This window comes from Henckelia pumila, chromosome 1 (genome assembly GCF_033568475.1).
Source record: "Henckelia pumila isolate YLH828 chromosome 1, ASM3356847v2, whole genome shotgun sequence".
Taxonomy (NCBI): Eukaryota; Viridiplantae; Streptophyta; class Magnoliopsida; order Lamiales; family Gesneriaceae; genus Henckelia; species Henckelia pumila.
The window spans coordinates 111,686,821-111,711,674 of record NC_133120.1 but is presented as its reverse complement, the minus strand read 5'-3'; the positions used below and the strand labels follow the sequence as shown (position 1 = coordinate 111,711,674).

Here is a 24,854-nt window from a genome sequence, read left to right as displayed (position 1 = left end):
AACCGATGTGTGGATTGTCATTTAAGTGCTTAAAAAAAAATACATTTTTAAATTAAATTTAGACCTTTTTCAAAAATCCAAAATTAAAACTTAAAAAAACACTATTTTTTTTTTAAATATATGAATTTTTTTTTTTTTTTTTAAATATATGAAATCCAAAACGGGCTCTTAAAAAACATACAGCAATTCACTTCACGAGGAAGACGAAGAAGAAGCCAGTCTCATGGAAAACGAGAGAGACACGGTTGATTTATGTTGATTCGATGTTGTTATTATGTACACTGCCTCTGTTTCTGATTATTTGGGATGAATTTTGGTGTAGGTGATTCTTATTCATCTTCTAGAATTTGGTTTTGAACAGTGAGAGCTCTGCTAAGAAAATTTAATCATGGAGGACAAGGACACCGAGCTCCTCTCCAGAGTCACCGTCAACCACTTGTTTCTTGGACAATTCGAGGCGTTTCGGGCCACGCTCCGGAGCCTGCGTGCCCGGAACGCGGACCTGGCACGAACCATTCTTCAGACGGTTGTGTCCCGGGGAGGCCACGTCAGTCAAAGCCACCCGGTTCTTTGGTCCGATTCATGCCCTTCTCCCGCCATCCTCACCTTCTTATGCACGCTCGAACTTCTTCAATTCCCCGACCCCACGGCAAATCTTTGGTCGTTCGATGGGAGTATGTTGAAATTGCGTGTGGAGTTTTTGTTGTATGTACATATGGTGAGATCTAGGGTCTTGGAAAAAGTTGAGGATCGTGTAAATACGCAAGGGAGTGAGGAAATTGTTGATGGGAGTTCCGATAATGAGGAGTTGATGGTTCTGGGGAGGTTATGGGAAGTGGGATTGAGCCGTTTATTGCCTAATTTGATAGTTTTGGAAGAAATGGACGAGGGGGTTTTGAGGGGTTTGGATGAAAGGGAAGTAATGAAGTTGAGAGAGGTGATTTTGGATAATTCTGATATCTTTGACGTATTGTGTAGGAATATAAGGGTGCAGATTGGGCAGATGGTGGATGATGATTCGGGGGGGTTGGCTATTGCTTTGAGAGCGGAGGTGAGGCGACAGAATGTAGAGGAGGAGGTGCTTCTGTTGGTGCTGAAGTGTGTGCAGGTAGCACACCTGGATGCCATGAGGCAGTGCTTGGGAATTGGTGACAAGGATGGTGTAGTTTTGCACATTAGATTTCTTCGTTTGGAATGTGGAGTTGAAGAGGCTGAGTATCGGTATGTGCACCCTTGTTCTCTTGGCTAAACTTGAGCACGGTGATGAGTACATCCTTGTCTAGCGTTTCCTGATTTTTCATACGTTGTCTACAAGCTCTTTGTTACTTGTTTTTTTTCTCTCTCAATCGCTACTTCTGACTTGCCTATTGTGATTTACCGCTACTCCTTTTTAATTCTGTAATAGCATGGTTTTGCAAGATCTCCTCAAGACGGTCTTATCAGGGAAGGTTGATTATGGAGACAAATCGCATGTTATGAGGAAGAAATTGCTCTCTATATATGCAGAAGTGCTTTCATCTCGTTCCACTTCCCTCCTGATGATGCTTCAGGTTGACTTTATGCTTCAATCTTTTTTAGCTGGTTTATTCATGTTTTACTTCTGAGTGAATTCTTACTTCAACTGGTAAATGTGCTCTTTATGTATTTTATATGTGTTAAATGCGTATGAACTTGTGCATTCAATGTTTGACACAATGGTTCTGCCATCTTCTCCAGGATAAGAATTATGTTTTAAAAGCCAGAGTAATGAAAGTTTCTAAATATATCCTTTGATTTTGTTCAATGTTTTTGATGTAGTTTGTTTGCTTTATGTTTGTCTTCCAGATTTCAAAACCTTATAAAATTAAAGTAAGTAGAAGACGGTACTGAAGAACATAATGAAATAGCAACAGATGCATTACTCGAGTTCAGTATAATGCTTTTACCGCATCCTGTTGTTGGCAGTGAGCCCACAACTGAGTAAAACTTTTGACAAGCATGATGTCCAGGAAATATGCTACTATAGCATTGATAGAACTTCTTGTTGAATACAATACTAATTTCAGGGATCAATGTGACAATATTATTTTCACCTCCAAGCATTTTCCTGCATACTTTCCGTTGAAACTTTCTTGTTTATATCACCATGAAAGGATTAGTTTGTGTGATGATTGGTCTTACAGCTTATTCAAGATGACCTGCTTTGTGAAGAAATTGAGGCATATAAGGCGTGTGAAGCTAACCAGATTCCTATTCCTTTTCAACGCCTTCAAAACTTTATATCAGAAACAACACTTGAGACAAATTTAAATGACTCATCACCGACACTGAAGATTGCCACTGCTTTTTGCATGCGGGACTTATATCATTATGCTCGTGTGCAAGGCTTCCATGCACTGGAAACTGTCATGGATACTGCTCTGTCTCTGGTAAAGAGAGATCAGATTCTAGAAGCTTCCCAGGTTTGTCTGGTGATTTTTTGTTTTGTTTTTAAGTATATTCTGTCAATAAGTATGTTTCGATTATGATCCATTTTCAATTTGCACATTGCATCTCTAAGTTCAGCTACAAAATGAAATACGTTTGGTAAAAATATATATATTGATTACTTCCCTGATATCAATAAGTTAGTCTAATGACTTAGATGTAGGTTGTTTATTCTTTCGACTTTTCCAGACTTGTCCAAACACTGCTATTGGTGAATTAATTTTCCATCTTAAAATGTTAACTTTTACATCATCAATTATAGATTTTAATGTTGTCTATTAACCAACACATGCCTTATGATACGAGTCAGCAAAACATTTCCCATGGTCTCCAGTTATGTTTTATTGTTTTAATGAAGGAACCTTTTGTGCATGATCCCGCTTCAAGGCTTCCTCTTTAGGGAAAAATAGTGTTAGGACAGTTTCCACGTGCCGTGCTTCCACAGTAGAAATGAGATGATTTTTTATTTTTTATTTTTATCGGAGAGTTTAAAACTTGAAGTCATCAATGACTTTTGGTCTTGCAGTGATTTTTTTTCTTATTCTGGTTACTATATGTATTCTAATATCTTGAATTTTGCACATTAGGTTCTTATGCTGTTTCCTCGGCTTCAACCCCTGGTAGCTGCCTTGGGTTGGGATCTTTTGGCTGGGAAAACCAGAATGAGAAGAAAACTTATGCAGTCTCTATGGACAAGCAAATCTCAAGCGCTGAGGTTGGAAGAGTCTTCTCCTTATGCTAATAAATCAGATGAGGTGAATAATGCCATAAACCTGTGGTGCTGCTTTCTCTATTCATGCATGTTTTCATTATTTTTTATATGGCAATATCTCCACTACTTATTCTGCATGGATTCACCTAGATTTACTTGTTATTTTCATTTTTGGCAGGCATCATGTGTTGAACACCTTTGTGATACGTTATGCTACCGGCTTGACATTGCTTCGTTTGTTGCCTGTGTAAATTCTGGTCAATCATGGAGTCTCAAATCTTCTGTACTATTATCTGGAAAAGATTTAACGAACAATGGTACCGAGGATCCCCAGTTTGATCCATTTGTGGAAAATTTTGTATTGGAGAGGTTGTCAGTCCAGAGTCCTCTTCGGGTGAGTTTTTTAAATGTGTATACTCTGACATTGATGCGCTCTCAACTCATTCTTTCTTGGTAGATTCCTTGAGAGTTGAGGGCATTGGTCATCTTTGATATTATTATATTAATACAAGGAATGTGCACACACGATTGTTTCTTCTGCTTGTAGGTAATTTTTGATTTAGTTCCCAGCATAAGATTTCAAGATGCTATTGAATTGCTCAGCATGCAGCCAATCTCTTCAACAGCAGAAGCTTGGAAGCGGTATGACTGTAAATGTTATATTATATTTAGAATAATGTTATCGTGGTTGTATGGTTTTTTTTAATGAATTTTCAACTTTATTTTGTCATGTAAGCTACTCTGTCTGACCAAGCCAGTAGATTTGTTAACTGGTGTATGTTAGGGCGAGATTATCTTGTAGATTTTATGAATGCATTATTGATTATATAGCTTTGACTGAACATGGGGCACAGTAGTTTTTCGCTTGCACTAGCGTTGTTTCAGTTTCATGCTAGGGAGATTTATATCCTTTTTGTAGATAGATTAGCTTTTTTTTACAAAAGCTCAACATTTTTATAAAATGGATTATCCTTTCGTAATATTTTTTTCCACGGGTTTTGTCTTGCATTGAATTCATTTGGCAGGATGCAAGATATTGAACTAATGCACATGCGATATGCTCTTGAATCTGCTGTTCTCGCCTTCGGAACAATGGAAAAGAATATTTCTGATGGACCAGGAGATCAACAAATGTCGTTAAGTTATTTGAAAGAACTAAAGAATCATTTGGAGTCGATCACAAGCATTCCTCGCAAGGTTTTGCTCACACTCAGCAAATTTATCATACAACAAAAATTGTTCCAATGAATTTTCCAAATTCATCATATGATAAAAATTACTAGTAATAAATATCTGTATTTTAAAAGCTCCCCATCTTGATGTTTTTTTTGGTTATTCTAGTGAATTTTCCAAACGTTAGTTAGTGTGCTAGATCCAGACAATGATCAAGTATTGCTAAAAACTGATCTTTTTCTATGTTTGAAATTCACAACGATGTCTTTATAGATATCTGTGAAGTTCCAATACTCTTTAGGCAATCCAAGCTTTTGAGTGTATAATTCCGGTTAGTAATTGAAAATGCCTACCTAGTTTCTTGTTCTGTCAACATCGTAAAGGTTTTTCAGTGAAATTGAAATGTTTGTCTTCTCTCATTAGTATCTTTTGTTTTAATTTGATCAGCTTTCTTGACCATTGATTATGGGTTGAACTGATGGAGGCCTATGCAAATTTTGGGCATCAGTTGAAATCAAAGATATCTTGAAAAAAATTTATTTGGTTCTTATACCAACTTATTTTAGGTCTTGTTTATTAAATGATTTTGTATCTGTATAATTTGTTTGTATTGCATTGATTATGGAGATGATAAACAAATTCTGTATGTTGAATCAAGGAACACTACGTAGTTTATAATTTGTCATGAGATCTGCACAGTGATAAACTCCATATAACTCAATCACCTAGACAAAGACTTCTGTTTTAACTATAATCAGTCGAGTTAAAGGGTGTTTGGCGAGACACTTCCCAACCAGAAAGCAAAGTTCCCACTGATGGTATACTTAGTGTAAGCGAGCTCTAAGATCACATCTTTGGAATAAAATCCAGTTAGAAAAGGAAATCCAATTAGGGATAAGCTGCCCATAAGCATCATGGCATAGGTAAAAGGGAACGAGGAGGCAAGCCCCCCCATCTTCCGCATATCTTGCTCATCCGACATGGCATGAATCACCGAACCTGCACTCAGGAATAGTAATGCTTTGAAAAACGTGAGCTCATAAGTTGTTCGGATTTATTTTAAAAATAAGTTGTTAAAGTGTATGAGTAAACTTATTTTAAACAACTTAAAGATGTTGATATATTTGGTATTATAAGATTTTTTTATTGTCAAAATTACTAAAAAAAGTATAATGCAATAAAGATAATGTTTCGAGTTATATATATACGAAAATAGTTTTAGAATAAACCTATATTTAAAAAAACAAAACTATTTTAATATTTTAGTTTAGAAAATTTTATGTGATTTGGAAAATTTTGTAAAATAAAATATTTAATGGGTGGAGAATATGATGGGGATTTATGAAAATATTCAAGGATATTTTGGAGAGATAGAATGTTAAAATAAGATCTTTTTCAAAAAAGTAAGGTTACCTTTACTTTTTTAAAAACAGCTTATTTTGACAGCTTATAAGTTTGGAAAAAATTTTACCAAACAAAATTTAAGAGCTTATAAGCTCAGCCAAACACCTTCTTAATTTTGTATTGACATTCAGTGCCAACTATCTGGTGTTATTGTTCTTTTCTTCTTGTCCTCATTCCTTATGCTATGGTTTATCGTGCTTACAATGCAGATATACATGGTGAACATTATTATAGCACTTCTTTATGTGGACAATCTCCAACTTGAATTGGCACCTAATGATCCTTCAAAAAGATCTTCCAAGTCATCTAATATTTTCAACGTTGGACAAAGTGATGCCATGACTCAGGACCGGGGAAATGAAATGGTCGTTTCCTTTACAGGCCAAGTACTTGATATTTTGCGGCAGCAACTACCATTATCAGTTAATGATCTGGATAATTCCCCGGATGACCGCTTTTTAACTAGTGGTAAACAGGCTTTGGAATCTAGAATCTTGAAGGCTAAACAATTCATTGAAGATTGGGAATGGCGTTTGTCAATTTTGCAACGCCTCTTGCCATTATCTGAACGCCAATGGAGGTGGAAGGAGGCTTTAACTGTTCTGCGTGCAGCACCATCTACTCTACTTAATCTGTGAGTTATGATGTTGAAATTGGTTATTTACCTTTGCTTCATGCTTATGATTTATGTTCCTTTTTTGTCATTTAGATTCTCTAAGAAATTAAGGTCTTGTTGGTTATGAATGTCGTATGAATTCATGCGTGTAGTTTTGCATTTATAGGATACACATGCGTGTGTGTGTGTGTGTTTGTACTTCTTATGTATTTTATCCATATAGTTTATCAGCAGTATATAATTGATGTCTCATTATTGGTGGTGCTAATTTGCTCGTATTGAAGTTGCATGCAAAGGGCAAAATATGACATCGGGGAAGAAGCAATTTATCGTTTTTCTTTACCTCCAGAAGACAAAGCGACATTGGAATTGACAGAATGGGTGGATAGCGCCTTCAGAAAAGTTTCCGTAAGATCTTAACTCATGACGCAAATTTATGACTCGATGTTTAGGGTTTTTTGGCCATTTTTTGTTTCTCTTGTGACTTTTACTTTTAAATATCGAAGGTTTATGAAAACTTGGTGATTGTTAAAATGTGAAATTGTGTTTGGGTGATTTTTTTTTATAGACGTGATCTTTTAAAGTGGTATTTTGATAATTATTTCTGTAATTGCTTTTTGAAAAAGATGATGGATTGAGAGAAGGAAAGGAGGGGGGAAATGGGTTGGGATTCTGTAAGAAAAGTAAAAAAAATTCTTGGAGATAAAAAGTGAACAAAGGCGAGATGAATTTTTTCCCACATTTTTTTCTTCAGTTCGAAATAAGTGGAGAGCGAATAGACGTCTACATTTGGAGTAGAAACTGAGAAAGTTTTCACTTGTAAACTGAGACATACATAGCCATAATATTTTTGGTAATGTACGCCAATTGTTTTGGTTACATTCTTTACTTCTGTAAAATTTATAAATCCTCTCAGGTGAGGGTAAAATACATTCTTTACAGTTTGACTATGAATCCCCCCCTCTCTTGTGCTTTTCCCTAAGAGCTCTTCCTCTTCTCGGCTTCCTGCTCCAAACCATCATCAATAGCTGCCCTTCCTTGGTCAAAGAAAGATGATACATTGAAAGTTGGGGTCGTGGTGGAAGTATTTAACTGATATGACATTTATTCTTGTGTCAAATTTTGATGACATTCTACTTGCATGATGCTTTAAACAGTTATCTAAATGGTAGTGGTAGGACCTGGAAAGAAATATCTTGAGAAGAGTGAGTATTGAGCTTATAACCTTTCTGAATCTGATGTTCAGTTGATTTGATTATTAGGTGGAGGATGTGGTGACTCGAGCTGCAGATGGTAGCTCTGTTCAAGAATTGGATTTCTTGTCCTTGCGCTCTCAGTTGGGTTCTTTGGCAGCTGTAGGTTTTCTTCACTTTTTTTGCCTTCTAAATTTGTTGCATGTTGTATAGTTGCTTAATCTTTCTGGATGTGATTCTAGATTGATTTGTTTGTTTTCCCTTACAGATTCTCCTATGCATTGATGTATCAGCAACATGTTCGAAGTTACCTAAAATGTCTTTGAAGCTTCTGAATCAGGTATATAGACCAACCTTACCTCTGCTGTGTCGTTAACCAGAGGTCTTGCATTTAGAGGTTTGCTTGTGTCCTTTTTTGAGTTCGGTAATTCTCCGAGGTCATCTAAATTCCTAATGTTTGTTGTGGCTGGTGGGAGTGGTATTAACTTTTGTTTTCAACATGGATTTCATCTTCAGCTACGGTAATGGTAGCTTGAAATTTATCTCATATCTTTTTGATTTGTAACGAGCCTTAATGATAAACCGATAATAAATGCTCCAATTCTGGCTTGGGTTTAACCAAGTGAATATTTTTTACAAGGCTCAAGTTATGCTCTCTGAGATCTATCCTGGTAGTGCTCCAAAGATGGGATCAACTTACTGGGATCAAGTTCGAGAAGTGGCAATAATATATATTGTTAAGCGTGTGCTTAAGCGTCTATCTGAGATGTCAGAACAGGTATGAATTAGTTCTCCGGTTCTTGTTACTTCAATGATACTGGCAATAATGAATTGAAGATGGATTACAGATGCTTCTTCCCTTTTATTGTCCCTTTGAACATGAGGATTAGGAGCAGTAATGAATTGATGATCGATGACTGATGCTTCCTCCCTTTTATTGCCCTTTGAACATGAGGAAATGACTTTCTTATGATTCTACTAGTGGGGAGTGTTCTAAAAAACTCGCTTAAGTGGTGCATAATGTTGCTTAAGCTTAAACACGCTTATGCTCGATTAAGTATCTGTCTTTTAATTTCAATATATTGATACACAAGGTTTCATTTTGAAAGAATATGTTATATGAAAATATATAATTGAATAAGAAGTCACGAAAATTATATTTAAAAATATGACACTCTTAAGTGATAATGTGATTATTTTTATTACATTAAAATTCTGTAGATTTGTAGGAAGCTATTACTATTGCAATTTTAATACATTTAAATCTTTTCGAACTTATGCATTTAATTTTAAATTTATCGTATTTCTATCATTTTATCTATTACTTGACTCGAAATAATTATTAAAATTATACTAAAAGTTAAAAATGTTTTTTTACGCTTAAACTCCGACTAATTGTGCTTGATATTGCAATGCTTGATATCAACGCTTAATCATGCTCCACAGATTTTAAAGCCTTGCTTATTGGGGGAAATCCTTTCGTACACACTATACCATTGACATTTATGTGTAGTGTTACGTGGCTGGTTTGCTTCAAGTTGCCGCCCTGTCCCGTTTTATATTTTTTTGTTAAAAATCTCAATTTAAAAACAGTCAATTGTTACTAGGCCAGTTCTAGGAATCTCAAACTGTCCTTGACAGCAACTTTGTGAGTAGATGAAGGCTACCTTTTTAAATTTGGTTCGTTGTGTTTCTTGGCATATATATTGGGGTGTATTAGCTGTAATTCCCTTTAATTATGATAAAATCTTTAGGAAAAATCTCCAGCTCTTCAGGCAATTTTATCCGGAGAAGTGATACTTCCATTGTCAAAGGAGTTTCAGAAACAAGGAAACAAAGAACGTGCTCTTGTTATGTTACATCAAATGATTGAGGATGCTCATAAGGGAAAGCGGCAGTTCCTTAGTGGTTTAACTTTTTGCTTCCTTTTTTCCTTTCTTAAGAATTATTGTTGTTCTATCAACTTGCTATTTGAAGCTAAGGGGGTGATGTACAGATTTGTTGACGAGGCATATAAATTCTTATTATTGAGTTCAGGTAAGCTCCATAATCTTGCGAGAGCGATTGCTGATGAGGAGACAGAAAGGGACCATGCTAGTGGCGAGAGCTCATATTCTGATGGGAGAGGACTTCCAAGCCATGACATGAATGTAGTTCTGGGGCTCGGATTGAGAGCCTTGAAGCAATCGTCTTTGATACCAGAAGCTGCTGAAAGTAATTTGAACTCTGCGAGTTATGATGTCAAAGATTCAGAAAAAAAGCTGTTTGGACCTTTTGGTTCCAAGATCACAACATACCTATCTCAATTCATTTTACACATTGCTGCTATTGGTGATATTGTTGATGGGACGGATACAACTCATGACTTCAACTATTTTTCCCTCGTGTATGAGTGGCCCAAAGATGTAAGTTTTCTTCCTTCACCTCTTGTGGGTGGCATATTCTATAGATTGCTCATTGCCATAAGTTTTGGTTAATGCTGATGACATAATATACTTTAGATTTTAGAATTTTTCATCCTTTTAATTTTTCATTTAAATTGAGAAAAGTTTGGATACAAGAGAGAAGGTTTGTTCGCTGTAATCGTGTATTCATCGAAGGAGACAGGTTCTGCATTGATTGAACTGCACCTGACAGTGTTTAGAGCACTTGGATCTGAAACTAGATAAGTTTTATCTTACCTGAGATCAAACTTAACCCCCTTGATATCATAATTTCGAATTATGGTCTACAGCCACTGACCTGTCAATAATAACAAATGCTTTCCATGAGCTAAAAATTAGTTCCCTGATGGGGGATGTTTTGGTGGGGACCCACGTTGGGATGACATGCTGAAGTGAGCAAGTGTACTATCTGCAAGATGATCTCACTGATCCTTGAAGTATAAGCTTGATTCATTTATTATATAGTTAATTTTAGCTGATGATGGCTGTGAAACTTGCTTATGCATTGTTATTTGTTGTCTTTAATTTTTCACTACTTATTAATTTTTGAAAATAATTTCAATAACTTCTAATTTAATTATTTAGAAAGAATAACATTAACATACTGAATTTGGAGGTGAAAGTTTTTGAATTCGTTTAAATTTTTATAATTCAATAATATTCCATGTGCATACATCATGCATGCTAATAATAAATGAACTACAAGTTTACAATCTTAAGCATATTTTGGGAATTACATATTAGTTTATTTGTTGTATGAACGGTGGAGGTAGAAGTTGTTTTTGAACCACATATTATTATTTGGTGTATCATGCTAGTTTCTGTCCACCCTTACCATATTTCATTACATATAAAGTTTTATAATTTAATGATATTTTGTATGGATTCGTTGAGTGATGGTGTTAGGGGCAGATAATGTTCTTGCACGAATAGCATACTAGAGCTGTTACTCACTTACTCTTTATGAGCTTTCTATTATTGAGGGAGTACTTCCCGGACATTCTCTACTACACCGGGCAGAATTTATCCATTGGTTTATTATCACCTGTGGATCATGCAATATATATACTCCTACATAAAAATTTATATAGGATCTAGGATCCAACTTATAAAAGTAAACCTCATCTCGCATAAAATCCGACTCATTATATAGACGGAGCTTTCCTTAGTTTTAGGATACTGACTGAAATAACAAACTTTTTTGAAACGAAGATGCTACAAAACAGAAACTATTGATTAGAAACAAAGCAACTTTCAATTGATCACAGTGAAAAGTTGAGGCTTCTCTCAACTTGCGCATGTTTCATCTGGTCATGTTGAACTGGATTGTTTACTTTTCTTACTGCTGATTTACTGTCATTGTCCGAGACTCTTTCTTCTCATCCATTATGAACTGTTTAAAGATGCTGGTCCAACTTGGCTTAGACTAGTTGGTGAAGTTTCTTGCAGCTCTTAACTCGTTTGGTATTTGAAAGAGGGAGCACTGATGCAGCTGGAAAGGTAGCAGAGATAATGAGTTCAGACTTTGTTCACGAAGTTATTTCTGCATGTGTACCTCCTGTATACCCTCCGAGGTCTGGTCATGGTTGGGCATGCATTCCAGTGATTCCAAGCCTCCCTAGGATTTATACTGAAAGCAAGGTTATCTCACCTACCAGAGAAGCTAAACCCAAGTTTTATACTCGTTCTTCAGCCACTCCTGGAGTCCCGTTATATCCTCTCAAGTTGGATGTCGTGAAGCATCTCGTCAAGTTATCTGCTGTGAGGGCAGTCCTTGCCTGTGTGTTTGGAAGTACTATGCTGTATCGTGGAAGTGATCCTGCTATATCTAGCTCCTTGAATGATGGCTTATTACCTTCACCTGATGATGATAGGTTTTTTTATGAATTTGCCCTGGATCAATCAGAGAGGTTTGTTTCAGCAAAATATTGTGGTAACCTTGTGAATTTTCAACCTATTTGTAACTCTTTCCATATTGGTAAGCAGATTTCCAACCTTGAATCGCTGGATACAAATGCAAACTAACCTTCACCGAGTTTCCGAGTTTGCTGTCATGACGGAGCATGGAATAGATGAGGTTAAAGACCATTCTGAAACCAAAACTGTCATGAAGCGTTTTCGTGAAAATGACACTGATACTGAATCAGAAATGGATGATGTTGGAGGTAACCTTTCAATGCCACTGCCCAAGATTAAAGATCAAGGCAACGTGGGTTCTGATGTCAGGCATGAATCTCCTAGGTCTGAAAGTGTAGAACATGATAATGCAGTTTTCCTTTCTTTTGATTGGGAGAATGAAGGACCCTATGAAAAAGCTGTAGACAGGTAAAATCTTTCAGCTGTCAGCTGTATGTCATAGATGTACTCTTTCTTCAAGTAAAATAAAACTTGTGTTCACTTAAATTAGATAATTTTACTGAACAGATTGATGGATGAAGGGAAATTGCTTGATGCTCTAGCACTGTCTGACCGTTTCTTGCGGAATGGAGCCTCAGACCGGTTGCTTCAAATGCTCATTATTAGTATGGAGGATGATACTTTTTCTGGACCATCTCAAGGTAGTTCAGGCTTTCGTATGTGGAGCAATAGTTGGCAGTATTGTCTACGTCTGAAGGACAAACAGCAGGCAGCTAGACTAGCTCTTATGTATGACGACCGAGTCCTGTTGTAGTCTTTTAGTAATATCTTTTCCTTTGGCTATAGTTTGATAAAATTATTTTTCTTCAGATATTTGCACAAATGGGAGCTGGAAGCAGCTTTGGATGTTCTCACTATGTGCAGCTGCCATTTGCTTGATGGTGATCCACTTAAAATTGAGGTACTAGAATTGGCTTTGATCTGTAAATTATAAATGCGCAAATTCTGTCAACAAAAAGGATGCTGCTTTGTGTTACCAGGAAATGAGTTGACATCTGCGTTTTTAACCATCAATATGTACAGGTTGTTCAAAGAAAACAAGCCTTGTGCCGATACAAACACATTTTAAGTGCAGATGATCGCTACACCAGCTGGCAAGAGGTGACATATCTGTTTTAATAATTCATTAAATGGATACAAATGTGAACATATTTTCTTTTTTTCTCTATTGATTAAGTTTCTTTTTTTATTTGACACAAAATTCGGCACAATTGTTTTCTACTGCAATTATTATTATTATTATTATTATTTATTTTTTGTTTTACTTAGGTTGAGACAGATTGTAAGGAAGATCCTGAAGGTCTTGCACTTCGATTGGCCGAGAAAGGAGCTGTGTCAGCCGCCTTAGAAGTGGCCGAAAGTGCAGGACTTTCTATTGAACTGCGAAGAGAACTCCAGGGCCGCCAACTTGTTAAGCTTCTCAACGCGGACCCTGTAAGTGGTGGAGGCCCTGCAGAAGCTTCTCGATTTCTTTCTTCTCTTCATGATTCTGAAGATGCATTGCCTGTTGCGATGAGTGCTATGCAACTCTTGCCCAACCTAAGCTCCAAGCAGCTGCTTGTAAGTTGAGATATTTTTGTGTTTTGACAAGTTAAATGATTTGTTTTACCCAGCTCTGACAAGTTAGACCAACGTGGCTTTCGTTAAGGTGCATTTCTTTCTAAAGAGAAGAGATGGGAATCTTTCGGAAGTTGAGGTCTCCCGGCTGAATGCATGGGCTTTAGGTCTTCGTGTATTGGCTTCCTTGCCGTTACCTTGGCAGCAAAGATGCTCTTCTCTGCACGAACACCCTCATTTGATTCTAGAAGTTTTGCTTATGAGGAAGCAATTGCAATCTGCTTCTCTGGTAAATTATCACATCAACTACCCTTCGTTAATATTTAGCTTGGCATGAACCCTTTGGTATCAATGGCTTGTAGATTCTCAAAGAGTTCCCTTCATTGAGAGACAACAGTGTTATTGTTGGATATGCTTCCAAAGCTATTGCCATTAGCATGAGCTTCCCTCCCAGGGAATCCAGGATTCCCATTTCCGGTCCAAGAGCAAAGCAAAGAACCAAGGCTAGCACACCCACAAGGTCATCTTTTAGTAGCAGCCTAAGTAACTTGCAAAAAGAGGCTCGCCGAGCATTTTCTTGGACTCCTCGTAATGCAGGAGAAAAGGGGGCACCAAAAGACAATCAGAGGAAGCGAAAAAGTTCAGGATTGACACAATCTGAAAAGGTTGCTTGGGAGGCAATGACTGGTATTCTGGAAGACCGTGTTTCATCATTCACCGCGGATGGGCAAGAAAGGCTTCCTTCTGCCTCGATTGCTACAGAGTGGATGCTAACAGGTGATCTCAAGAAGGATGAAGCTGTCCGTTCTTCTCATAAATATGAAAGTGCACCTGACGTCATTCTGTTCAAGGTTTGTAGAATGTGATACCAAATTTGCATAAGGTTTAATATTTTGCAGTCTGCCTAAATGGAGCTTCAGTTATTGAGACGACTGAGTCTGGGCACCTCTTGCTATGCTTTTTTAATTTGGGTTTTATCTTGTGTCAGTCAATGCCAAGATCAAGGTGATTTCTTATGTGATGGCCTTTCTCTGTGGCAATAATAAGCTACCATTGATAACATATTCTAGCGTAAGCCCATTTTTAAGAAATCTGTTCAACATTAGTGATGGTTACTCTTCTGATTCCTTCGGACCCATAATTTCACATAAATTCAAGACCATTCTTTTCATTAAATATAGTGGCAGTAAGTGTTTGTTTTCACAATGTGAAATCACAAAATCTTGATATTTAGGATTTAACCAAAGAGATAAATAGCGGTTACCTCTGAAAATATTAGAACGATTGCAGGTCTTGAATGAATGTTTCAACTTTCAAGTTATAGTGCACCTGTAGCATACTTTCAGCGGAAAACTACTCTGTAAAACCTTGAGAACTTACTGCTTCAGGCAGATCTAACTTCTCATGTTCGGAATATGAAGTATCATCACTTGATGGGAAATCTATCATATTGCCTCCTTACTGAGTTTCAAAGCCTCTTCAATATTTTGCTCTGATTGATAGAATATGATGTCAAACTTGGCTACTGGTAGAATTCCGACCGCTAGTTTTAGCATGCAGGAGTGAGCACTATCAGTATGGAGCTCAGAGCTTCCTTTATATGCAAAAATAAAGGATAAAAATTTCACTTGCTGAGTATATCCTACTGTAGAATTTTGATTTGAACTAGAGTGCTTTGTTTCCTACCTGCATGCAGTTGATCCTGATTATCTGTCTTCAACATTTGGCCTGAGTTAACGTTATTTGCACTTTAAGCATTTTGAGAAGCCTCACGTAGCTGCACTTAAAAAAAATTATCATTCGAGCAGCAATTCTAATTCCTACGTTGTATTTTCCCCCAAGGCATTACTCTCACTATGTTCGGATGAAAGTGCTGCTGGCAAAGCTGCTCTGGACTTGTGTAGTAATCAGATGAAAATTGTATTGAGCTCTCAGCAATTGCCTGAAAATGCATCTATGGAAACTATTGGTCAAGCATATCATGCAACAGAAACATTCGTGCAGGTACCCAGCTTGTCAACTGTTATAAAACGCGCCACATTTTCATTAGACTAATATTTTTGTAAATGTTTTCTGGTTCTTTCAGGGTTTGCTTTTTGCTAAATCCCAGCTTAGAAAATTGTCTGGGGCCAATGATTTGTCTGGTAATACATCTGAAAAAGGCCGGGACACCGATGATGCATCCTCTGATACTGGCAGCTCTAGTATGGGTTCTCAGTCAACTGATGAACTGTCTGGAGCAGTATCTCAGGTAGACGTATGGCTTGGACGTGCCGAGTTATTGCAGAGTCTTTTGGGATCAGGGATTGCTGTCTCGCTTGATGATATTGCAGATAAAGAGTCATCCCAATCTCTTAGGGACCGATTGATCAATGAGGAACGGTATAGCATGGCTGTATATACTTGCAAGAAGTGTAAGGTAGAAATAAACCAAATCCTTTCTGCCTCAATTGTCCAGCTACATTCAACTGTTTATATTTTATTTTCTTTCTTCAGATCGATGTTTTCCCTGTTTGGAATTCATGGGGCCATGCTCTGATTCGAACAGAACACTATGCACAAGCTCGTGTGAAATTCAAGTAGGTTATAATTTCATCACGTTGGGGGAGTGGTGAAAGCTCATTCCATGAATGATTTTGTGTGATATCATTTTGTTTCTTTATATCTTCTTCATGGATTTGTTAGAAGATTAGTGCCTTCTCTATTTAATGTGGTTTACGGGATAATGTACAGGCAAGCTCTTCAGTTATACAAGGGTGACTCTACGCCTGTGATTATCGACATTATTAATACTATTGAAGGAGGTCCACCTGTTGATGTTGCATCAGTACGGTCCATGTAAGATTTTACGCTTGCAAAAATGAAAATCTTGGCATTTAAACCGAATTTACTAATCTGTTTGTTCTTGGCCTGTATATTTGATTTTCAACGGTCAAATGCTGATAAAAAGTTGATTAGATGTTTCATCAGTACGGTCCATTTAAGATTTTATGCTTGAAAAAATGGAAATCTTGGCTTTCAAACCGAATTTACTGATCTGTTTGTTCCTGGCCTCAATATTTAATTTTCAGTGGTCAAATGCTGATGAAAAGTTGATTACTTTAGCCAAAGAAGTCTTCTTCTGAAGATATTCTAGTCGCTACTTGTTAGGTTTTGTTTGTCTGAAATAATGCCGCTACCTGTTTTGTGTATTGAACTGAAATTGATTAGTGACGGGGTTTTCTGATCTCAGATCTGGACATAAGTCGAATTTCAACAAATATGCTGCATGTCCCAGCATTTTATTCTTAGAATATCTTGTGTTGGTAAAAGTCCTGATAAAACTAGATCCATATACCTAAATTTCTGAGCAAATGTCGTATTAAGAAAACAGTGGGGAGTCTGGGTTCTAAACATGGAGCAAGGTAAAAGGACATGGGGATAAAATCATTCAAGTTGCCAACGAAAATAGTATCTTGGAAGAATCTCTTCTAAAAAATTGCAGAAGATAGCTTGTACTGTTTGAGTGGTTTGCCACTAAAATATCAACCTCTAAGTGCTCTTTCATCAAAATAACCTACAATTGTGGAAGTGCTTTATAACTAATTTGTTGGGTAATTGTTATTCCACACAGTGTATCACCTTATTGACTTCAAACTTACTGTATTTTTATATAAATTAATAACTTATCCAGAATTTCTTGGATCCTTTCCGACAATCAGTTTGCTGCTGTAAAAGTTTGGGTGAATTCTCAGTTTTTTGAATTGGATTTAAGATCCATATAATTACTTTTCTTCGATAAATTCTGTGCACAGGCCAGGTATATGTGTTAGTGTAATGTTCATCTGCATAATTTCTGCTTCGAGAGCTTATCATTTAGATAATTAGTTTCCTTTTTTGAAATAGTTGATATGTCAGCTTATTCTGTGCATTCAATCTATGATATAGGTATGAACATTTGGCTAAAAGTGCACCAGCAGTTTTAGATGACCCTCTGTCTGCTGATTCTTATCTCAATATTTTCTACATGCCTTCTACATTTCCCCGGTCAGAGAGATCTAGAAGGTCCCAAGAATCCACTAAGGACAGTCCTGCACATACCTTAGATCTTGAGGATGGACCACGAAGCAATCTCGACAATAATAGATACATGGAATGTGTTAACTATTTACAAGAAGTAAGTGTTAAGATTTATTATGATCTAATATCTTGGTTTTAAAGTCATTCTATAGTGATCCCGGTTCTCTTATTTTTTGTTTTTTGTTGTTTCTGACTTAGGACTGTGTCTTGCATGCTTTCTAAGTTAGAACGTCACTGTTAATATCTTGCTCTGTTCTCTAATATCCATCTCAAATTTATTACTAATATCATCCAACTCATTTGGACATGGATTATTTAATATTTTATAACTACAACTCGAGAAATTCAAGCAGTAAGTATGATGTGGTAGTTATTTGTCTACTCATATCAATGTTATTTAATTACTAATGGTCTCGATTTTTGTTCTCATCTGTTTTGCATGCCATTAATTGTGTTCAATCTGTTTCTCTCCAGCTTTCCTACTATATAGCCTTTCCACATTCCATGTCGGTATTGTGGCTTTTGATTCACTTTCTGTCTTTTTGGCTGTGCCATGTGTTTTTATACACTATTTTTTTAATCAACTTCATAGATGTTACAACCTGTCAGTATATATAGTTCCTTGATACTGTATGTTTTGCAATTGCAGTATGCTCGTCCGCATTTGCTCAGTTTTATGTTTAGGCATGGCCGATATAAGGAGGCTTGCCTGCTGTTTTTTCCTGTCAATTCTGTTTCTACTCCACCTCAGCCATCTTCCCTGGTTGCGGTTGCTTCATCTTCTTCCCCTCAACGACCAGATCCTTTAGCAACTGATTATGGAATGATCGATGATTTATGTGATCTGTGCATCGATTACGGCGCTATTCCTGTCCTAGAGGAAGTGATATCATCAAGGATTTCCATGTCACAAGATCAGTCCATGAATCAGCACACTGCTGCAGCAGTTGCCCGCATCTGTCTCTACTGTGAAACTCACAAGTACTTCAATTATCTGTACAAGTTCCAGGTATGCATATTTCTTTATGTTCAACTTCCCTTTTTTGACTTCTTGTTTTGGTTACGATACCATTCTAGAAAATTTATGGTTGGTATTCGTGAATACATGCATCAAAATTTGCATCGCACTTTCATTTCTTTGAGGTAAATTTTATTAAAAAATAATTTAAATCAACACTGCCTCTAGAAGACCTAGCCCAGTTTCTGACATACGTGTGACTTCTAAGTTGAAAGGAGCCATTGACTGTAAGGGATTAAAAGATACCCATCACAAGAATGTGTCTGGGACATGCATTTCACTGTTGAGCTTATTATTTTGTACCTGCAAATTTGTTCACTTAGTTTTCCGGTTCGAAGAAAAGAGTTCACAATGTGTTATTTACCTTTATGTTCAAACCTTCAGAGTTATAATCACATCACTCCGTGGAATAAAACGGAAATAGTATTAGTACCTTGAAGTATCTATGAAATAGTTAGAGATTGTTCTTTGTTAAAGAAGTGTTGAACTTATTAATGACACTAGGAGCACCATATTACGTTCAATTGTTTGAATTTTGTAGCTGTAAGGGGTTACTTATTTTTTTAACCACCTGGGATGAGCTTTAGCATACTGTATGGCTGTCAAAATTAATTCTAAATTCCCACTTCTCTAAACCCCCGTGAGACATTATTCATTAAATTAAATGTCTCCTTTCAGAAATTCAGATATCCTCTCTCTCTCTCTCTCTCTAGAGACCTATTTATATGCGTATGGTAGCATGCTTAGGTTTCTCTCCCTCTCTTTGATATGATTCTTAACTGACAATCATATCAGATTGGTATAGATTTGTATTTAGGTTACTGTTATTGTTTTAGGTGATAAAAAAGGACCATGTTGCTGCTGGGCTTTGCTGTATTCAGTTGTTTATGAACTCTGCTTCTCAAGAAGAAGCTTTATTGCACTTGGAACATGCTAAGGTCAGCCATACCTTATTTATAGGTTTTCTTTATTGTTTACTCGGTCTTATTTTCTCCAATTGGTTAATAACTTTTGCAAATAAAGTTATTGTTACTGCCAAGATTGGGGTCCACAGAGGAGGATATTATGCTATGTTTGGTAGATTTATTCTGTTTAGAAAATACATATTGCCATTCTTTGAAGATGGTATATTTGTGTATTGAAACTCATATACTTGCATGGTTTATTCATTTCTGAGGGTGGATGCATTGGGCACAAACTTGGCATGATTAAGAAGACTAGGAGAATTTTTTTAAAAAAAAAACTATTTTTCCCATCGAAATCGTTGAACTTGAGCACAATATTTTTTATGAATTTGGTTCAAATTAATATCTCTAACATTTATTGAGTCTTTTTGGCTCTTGATGTGAATGATTCGGAGCAGAAGTTTTTGGTGTTTTATAGCTGCAGTGCTGACTCTCATCATTTAGTTGTTTAAAATGTGCCCATCATATTTCTAGCCTCTCATATGTAAAATGTAAAATTACCTGGAGAGGCAAAGATTGTGAAAAGGTTGCAATAAATAAACAGGAAAAAGAGCCCCTGTAAAACAGTCTTGAGTGTAGAAAAAGTATGGTTACTTCATACTCTTCACTTGGTTATGTTTGTATTTGTGAAGTTCGAAATCCCAAATGAACTTGTTCTTATTTTTCTTGTGTAGAGTGAATTTAATCTTGTTTCTGTTTAAATTTCAACGAATATTATATGTTTTTTTATGTGCTCAGTACATCATTATGAAGGTTATTTCGAGATTGAGACGCATCTGAAATGCCCATATAAAAGTACACATTTGGGTCTTTGAAAATTTGATTTAGAATCATAACATAACTTATGGCGTGCTCCAAGTACAAAATTTGCAAACTGACAACTTTTTTTCTCATTCTCATGTTTCTTCAATCCTTTTTTGGCGCAGATGCATTTTGATGAAGGGTTGTCAGCACGATCTAGAGTTGGTGATTCTACAAAAGTTGTAACCAGAGGTATCCGGGGGAAAACTGCTTCAGAGAAGCTTACTGAAGAAGGATTGATCAAATTCTCTGCGCGTATTGCAATTCAGGTAATAATATGGAATGAATATGAAGTCACTGAGTGTAAGGAATCAGATCACTTGCTAGTGAAACGAAATGAGTAAGGCAGATCATTCAGATGAACTATCGGATGTTTGTTCTTTACCCAAGGTGCCACTAAGTCATCTTGATTGTGAAGATCCGTCACTTTCTTCTGTACCCTGTTCGGAAATATTTGTCATTTGATAATCTTTTATCTGTTTCGCAAAATCTGCTTTTTACATATTTTTATTAGATCCTTGTCTACTTTGCTACGTAGACTTTGTGATGCAACATTCATGGGTAATTGTTTTGGTTATACCATTTTAAAGCTCAATTCTGAAGTGTATTAACTTTCCATTTTTGAGGGCATTTCTTTTGACCCCTTGGCCAAAATGTGACCGCGAGCATTTTTATTAATTAATTTTCTTGGAACGAAAAATTATTGATTTGGCAATTGCTTTGAATATTATGGATTGGTTTCAAGTATCTGGTGACTGTTGGCAACATGTTTAGTTGTTTTATGAAGAAATTTAGCATATAATTGTCGTAAAATTATTTGATTGTTGTCTTTCATCTGAATCCTTGTTTGAGGCTGTGCATTTCACAGTGCAAGTTTAACTTGTATTTTTGCATGTCAACTCAGATAACCTTTTTAAATTCTTCATAGATGGATGTTGTGAGATGCTTCAGTGATGCAGAAGGTCAACAATGGAGACACTCTCTTTTCGGGAATCCAAATGACCCTGAAACATTCAGGTTTCGTGATTAAATTTTTGCTGCTCAATTATTCTCTCTGTCACCGAAGTACCACTCGCTGATATTTTAATGCCTTATCAGAATCGGGACGAAAGTTTAATAAGCTTATGTTTTAATTGTTTCAGTTTAAGTCATTTGACATAGCTCCAAGGTCAAGATAAGTCATTTTGTCGAAGTCAAATCATATATGCTGGGTTTAAGATATGAGCCCATTACCTTTTTTTCCTAAAATAAAGCTTCGAAATGGTTGTATGCAACTATTTCTTTCCCTTCTATCAAATGATTGATATTGCTACGTTGAAGAGTACATGTCAAATTTATTCAGGAGCCCTGATAAGGTTGCAAATGGCTGAGACCCAAATATTATTCTGCATATATTGATTTTTTTGATGATGTTATACAGTTAATGGGGCAGTTAAGAAAGTCTACCCCCACTCATTTTCGCACTTGCACTTTTATGCGATAGATTGAATACTAGCATTAGTGGTCTCTTGAAGACTTGAATTGAGCTAACGGCTTTTTCTCCTACTGAAGTCTTGATTAAGTTGTCTTTCCCTTCGCCCCCATTTTTTGTCGATGTAATGAGCCAATATATGTGATGTTTGTAAATGCAGAAGAAGATGTGAAATAGCAGAGACTCTTGGTGAGAAGAATTTTGACTTGGCTTTCCAAGTAATATATGAATTTAATCTTCCAGGTATTTATCATGTTTTGTCAAGTATTGGTCATTCCATACCTTGATATGCCAGTATTATGTTGGTGCATTATGAATAGTACGTTTACGGTAATGAAATTATTCCAGCTGTTGATATTTATGCTGGTGTTGCTGCATCACTCGCCGAAAGGAAGAAGGGAGGTCAATTAACTGAGTTTTTCAGAAACATCAAGGGTACCATTGATGTCGACGACTGGGATCAGGTATTGTTCCTTGAGCACAGGGTATCTTGGTATCTACTTGTATGGATAAATACAGATATAAAGGGGCAAATAGAAGGTGGTGAGGCCTGTGAGCATAGTTGAAGAAGATCCAATTGCCTAATCTAATATAGATACTAGCTTAAGATTTTCTTGATCCAAGTATGGTGGTATTCTGGACATAAAATTTCCATTTTGTATATTAGGGAGGTATAGATGGTCTGATTTACTTGGTGAAATCTAGCTTAGGAGGCCTACCAAGTTTGAGTTGACGGGGGATCTACTTTGGTGCACCTGGATTTTGTGCTCTCTCAGAAGTACGAGGATTACTTGCAATAAGCGCATATTTTATCATGGTTATTGTATTTAATCTGTTTTGCAGGTCTTGGGGACAGCAATTAATGTGTATGCTAACAAACATAAGGAACGCCCTGATCGTCTGATTGACATGTTGATTAGCAGCCACAGGTTAGGTATCTTTTTCATTTGCAAATTTAATCAGAGATTTCGCAAAATGATTGCAAATGTTAGGAAATATTTTGTTCAATAGTCGGTTGATTTTGTTAATCAGAAATAAAGGTTGGGGACTCAAATCTGTTCTTTCCTATGCACGCTACACATGAATTGCATTTCAAGCACATTCAAGTAGTCACATAATTTAGCACTGTTTTGCTCATCCTTGTGTCCTTTTGAATCCATCCAGTTAGTGGATAAAGAGGAGGGTTGATTTTACTTTGTAATCGTGATTTTCGATCTAATGAACTAGTTCAGTCTTTTTCATGAATCTTGTTTTTCTTTATTCCGGAATCAAAACGCCTTACAGTCTAAATTGGATTTTGCAGGAAAGTGTTGGCCTGTGTTGTGTGTGGTCGTCTCAAAAGTGCTTTCCAAATTGCATCAAGGAGTGGCAGTGTAGCTGATGTTCAGTATGTTGCCCATCAGGTTTTGCTCACATATCCAAATTAAATTTTGGTACTTCAATGTCGCTTCTACCTCTTCGTCAGTGATAAACCATTGTGTGTTCCTATATTTGCAGGCGTTACATGCCAATGCACTTCCGGTTCTTGATATGTGCAAGCAGTGGTTGGCACAGTACATGTAGCCTTTTGTCCCAAGGCACCAAAATCTTGTCTGAGGCGATCATAGCCCATGTTCTGCAATTGATTTGCCTCATGCTACACAAGCAGGGGATTGTTAACATTATCTTGCGCTGTGTCATTTTTCTAAGATGCTGGTACAAGATATCGATTTACATCAGATAGGAGTTTCAAATCTATTGTAATAAAAGAAAAGCTTTTGAAAGATTTGCATCAGAATAATTGGCTCCAGAAGACATGATGTTGGGACGATGTCAACGAGCTTGAAGTTGCACTCATCCTTTCTATCACCAATTGTTATAGTTGAAACAAAAATGTAAATACTAGTGTGCTCACAGTCTATACAAGATGTAGCATTCTCCATCTGTAGGAGGGATGCCATTTTTGCTCTCTTTTACCTTCCTGAGGGTTCATTTTCATATTACCCTCCAAGGTTGGTACAACAGTCCCTGTTAAATGTGTATCATCTTACGTGAATGCATTTGTGTACTCATATAGTTGCTTGATCCTTGTAAATGTATATTCTTTAATTCTTGATGCGATGATTCCTGGAGATTTTGTGTGCTTCCTCGGTGTGGTAAAACTCGGTTTCGTAGGTGTATTCTCGCAACTCTACTCCATACATCGTGCATCAAGGTTTCTTGTGCTTATGAATGTGAATACATATTTTTAACTAGTCATGATCTATGTTTATTCTACCATGTTTTATGGTGCTTGAAATGAAATTTAAATTGCAATTTCAAGGAACTCCCGACGTATGGCATCTGAAAATAAATCGAAGTTATCATGGTTTTGTAATGGTGGCATCGCCCATGTAACATCACAATTTTGGCATTGAAATGTTCAAATCTTTTTCGAGAAGCTGGAAGGCCATTCTTCATACCTACGTGCGCAAGAAACTAGAAACTGAAATCAAAGAATTGCCTATAAAATATAATGAGATTATATTTGTTTTCGGGGTCCTGAATTTTGGTCAACAGTTTTGGATCTCACAAACATCTGACTATTTATAGCCCCAATTATTTTATGTATTAAAAAAAGGAAAAAGATTTCTAAGTCGGCGCACGATGACGTTGAAAAAATGAAGCGGAAAAGTCAACGCCCTTATCTGAAAAGTACCGATGAAGATGAGTTTGGGTCGGATATGTGTCTAACCCGGATTTGATTCGTTCTACCTGCCAAACATTTGAGGGGGAAAAAAACAAAATAATTTTCATATACCACAACGATAATTCGTCGATACTACATTTCTTAAAATAAAGGGATTGCATCTTGAAAATTAATCGCCTGATATCTGCAGCAAAAGGTTCATCGAGTAAAGATAAAGGGTATTTGTTAGTTTGAATTTGAATTATTGGGTTCTGTTGATACTACATATATGTTAAATCTGACAGCTATTCTTTTTTTTTTTCATGCGAGATATCTGACAGCTATTTTTTTTTTGCATGCGAGATGTTCTCTAGCGTGCAAAAAGAACAAATCATTGGATTCCCGTCCAAG

The 24,854-nt window shown here is 36.5% G+C and overlaps 1 protein-coding gene across 5 annotated transcripts; it reads left to right on the top strand.

Moving 5' to 3' along the window:
* The first annotated feature begins 185 nt into the window (after positions 1-185).
* Positions 186-23,891, top strand: LOC140875968 (uncharacterized). 5 transcript variants are annotated; one of them, XM_073279813.1, is made up of 37 exons: positions 186-244; positions 323-1,221; positions 1,406-1,550; positions 2,163-2,441; positions 3,054-3,221; positions 3,357-3,572; positions 3,726-3,820; positions 4,204-4,375; positions 5,965-6,389; positions 6,656-6,779; positions 7,634-7,726; positions 7,833-7,904; positions 8,205-8,342; positions 9,319-9,472; positions 9,602-9,969; positions 11,458-11,918; positions 11,995-12,333; positions 12,433-12,654; positions 12,736-12,826; positions 12,949-13,026; positions 13,195-13,485; positions 13,574-13,771; positions 13,845-14,333; positions 15,325-15,486; positions 15,569-15,901; positions 15,979-16,061; positions 16,216-16,320; positions 17,410-17,638; positions 18,191-18,550; positions 19,396-19,497; positions 20,451-20,594; positions 21,254-21,342; positions 21,957-22,039; positions 22,145-22,260; positions 22,640-22,725; positions 23,100-23,199; positions 23,294-23,891. In XM_073279813.1, the coding sequence occupies exons 2-37, from the start codon at positions 389-391 to the stop codon at positions 23,357-23,359; spliced, it is 7,509 nt and encodes a 2,502-aa protein (XP_073135914.1). In that variant the 5' UTR covers positions 186-244; positions 323-388; the 3' UTR covers positions 23,360-23,891. The 5 variants fall into 5 exon arrangements, 4 of the variants coding, with proteins under 4 accessions (XP_073135914.1, XP_073135906.1, XP_073135932.1 ...); XM_073279805.1 differs by having other exon boundaries at positions 192-1,221; XM_073279831.1 differs by lacking the exon at positions 186-244 and having other exon boundaries at positions 1,081-1,221; positions 1,431-1,550.
* The last annotated feature ends 963 nt before the right edge of the window (positions 23,892-24,854 follow it).

Bases quoted from the DNA above. Each gene is read 5' to 3' on its own strand.
- LOC140875968 (XM_073279813.1), top strand. From the start codon at position 389: ATGGAGGACAAGGACACCGAGCTCCTCTCCAGAGTCACCGTCAACCAC. The intron at 17,639-18,190 runs GTAAGTGTTAAG...TTGCAATTGCAG, and splicing joins GTGTTAACTATTTACAAGAA to TATGCTCGTCCGCATTTGCT. The intron at 22,726-23,099 runs GTTAGGTATCTT...TGGATTTTGCAG, and splicing joins ATGTTGATTAGCAGCCACAG to GAAAGTGTTGGCCTGTGTTG.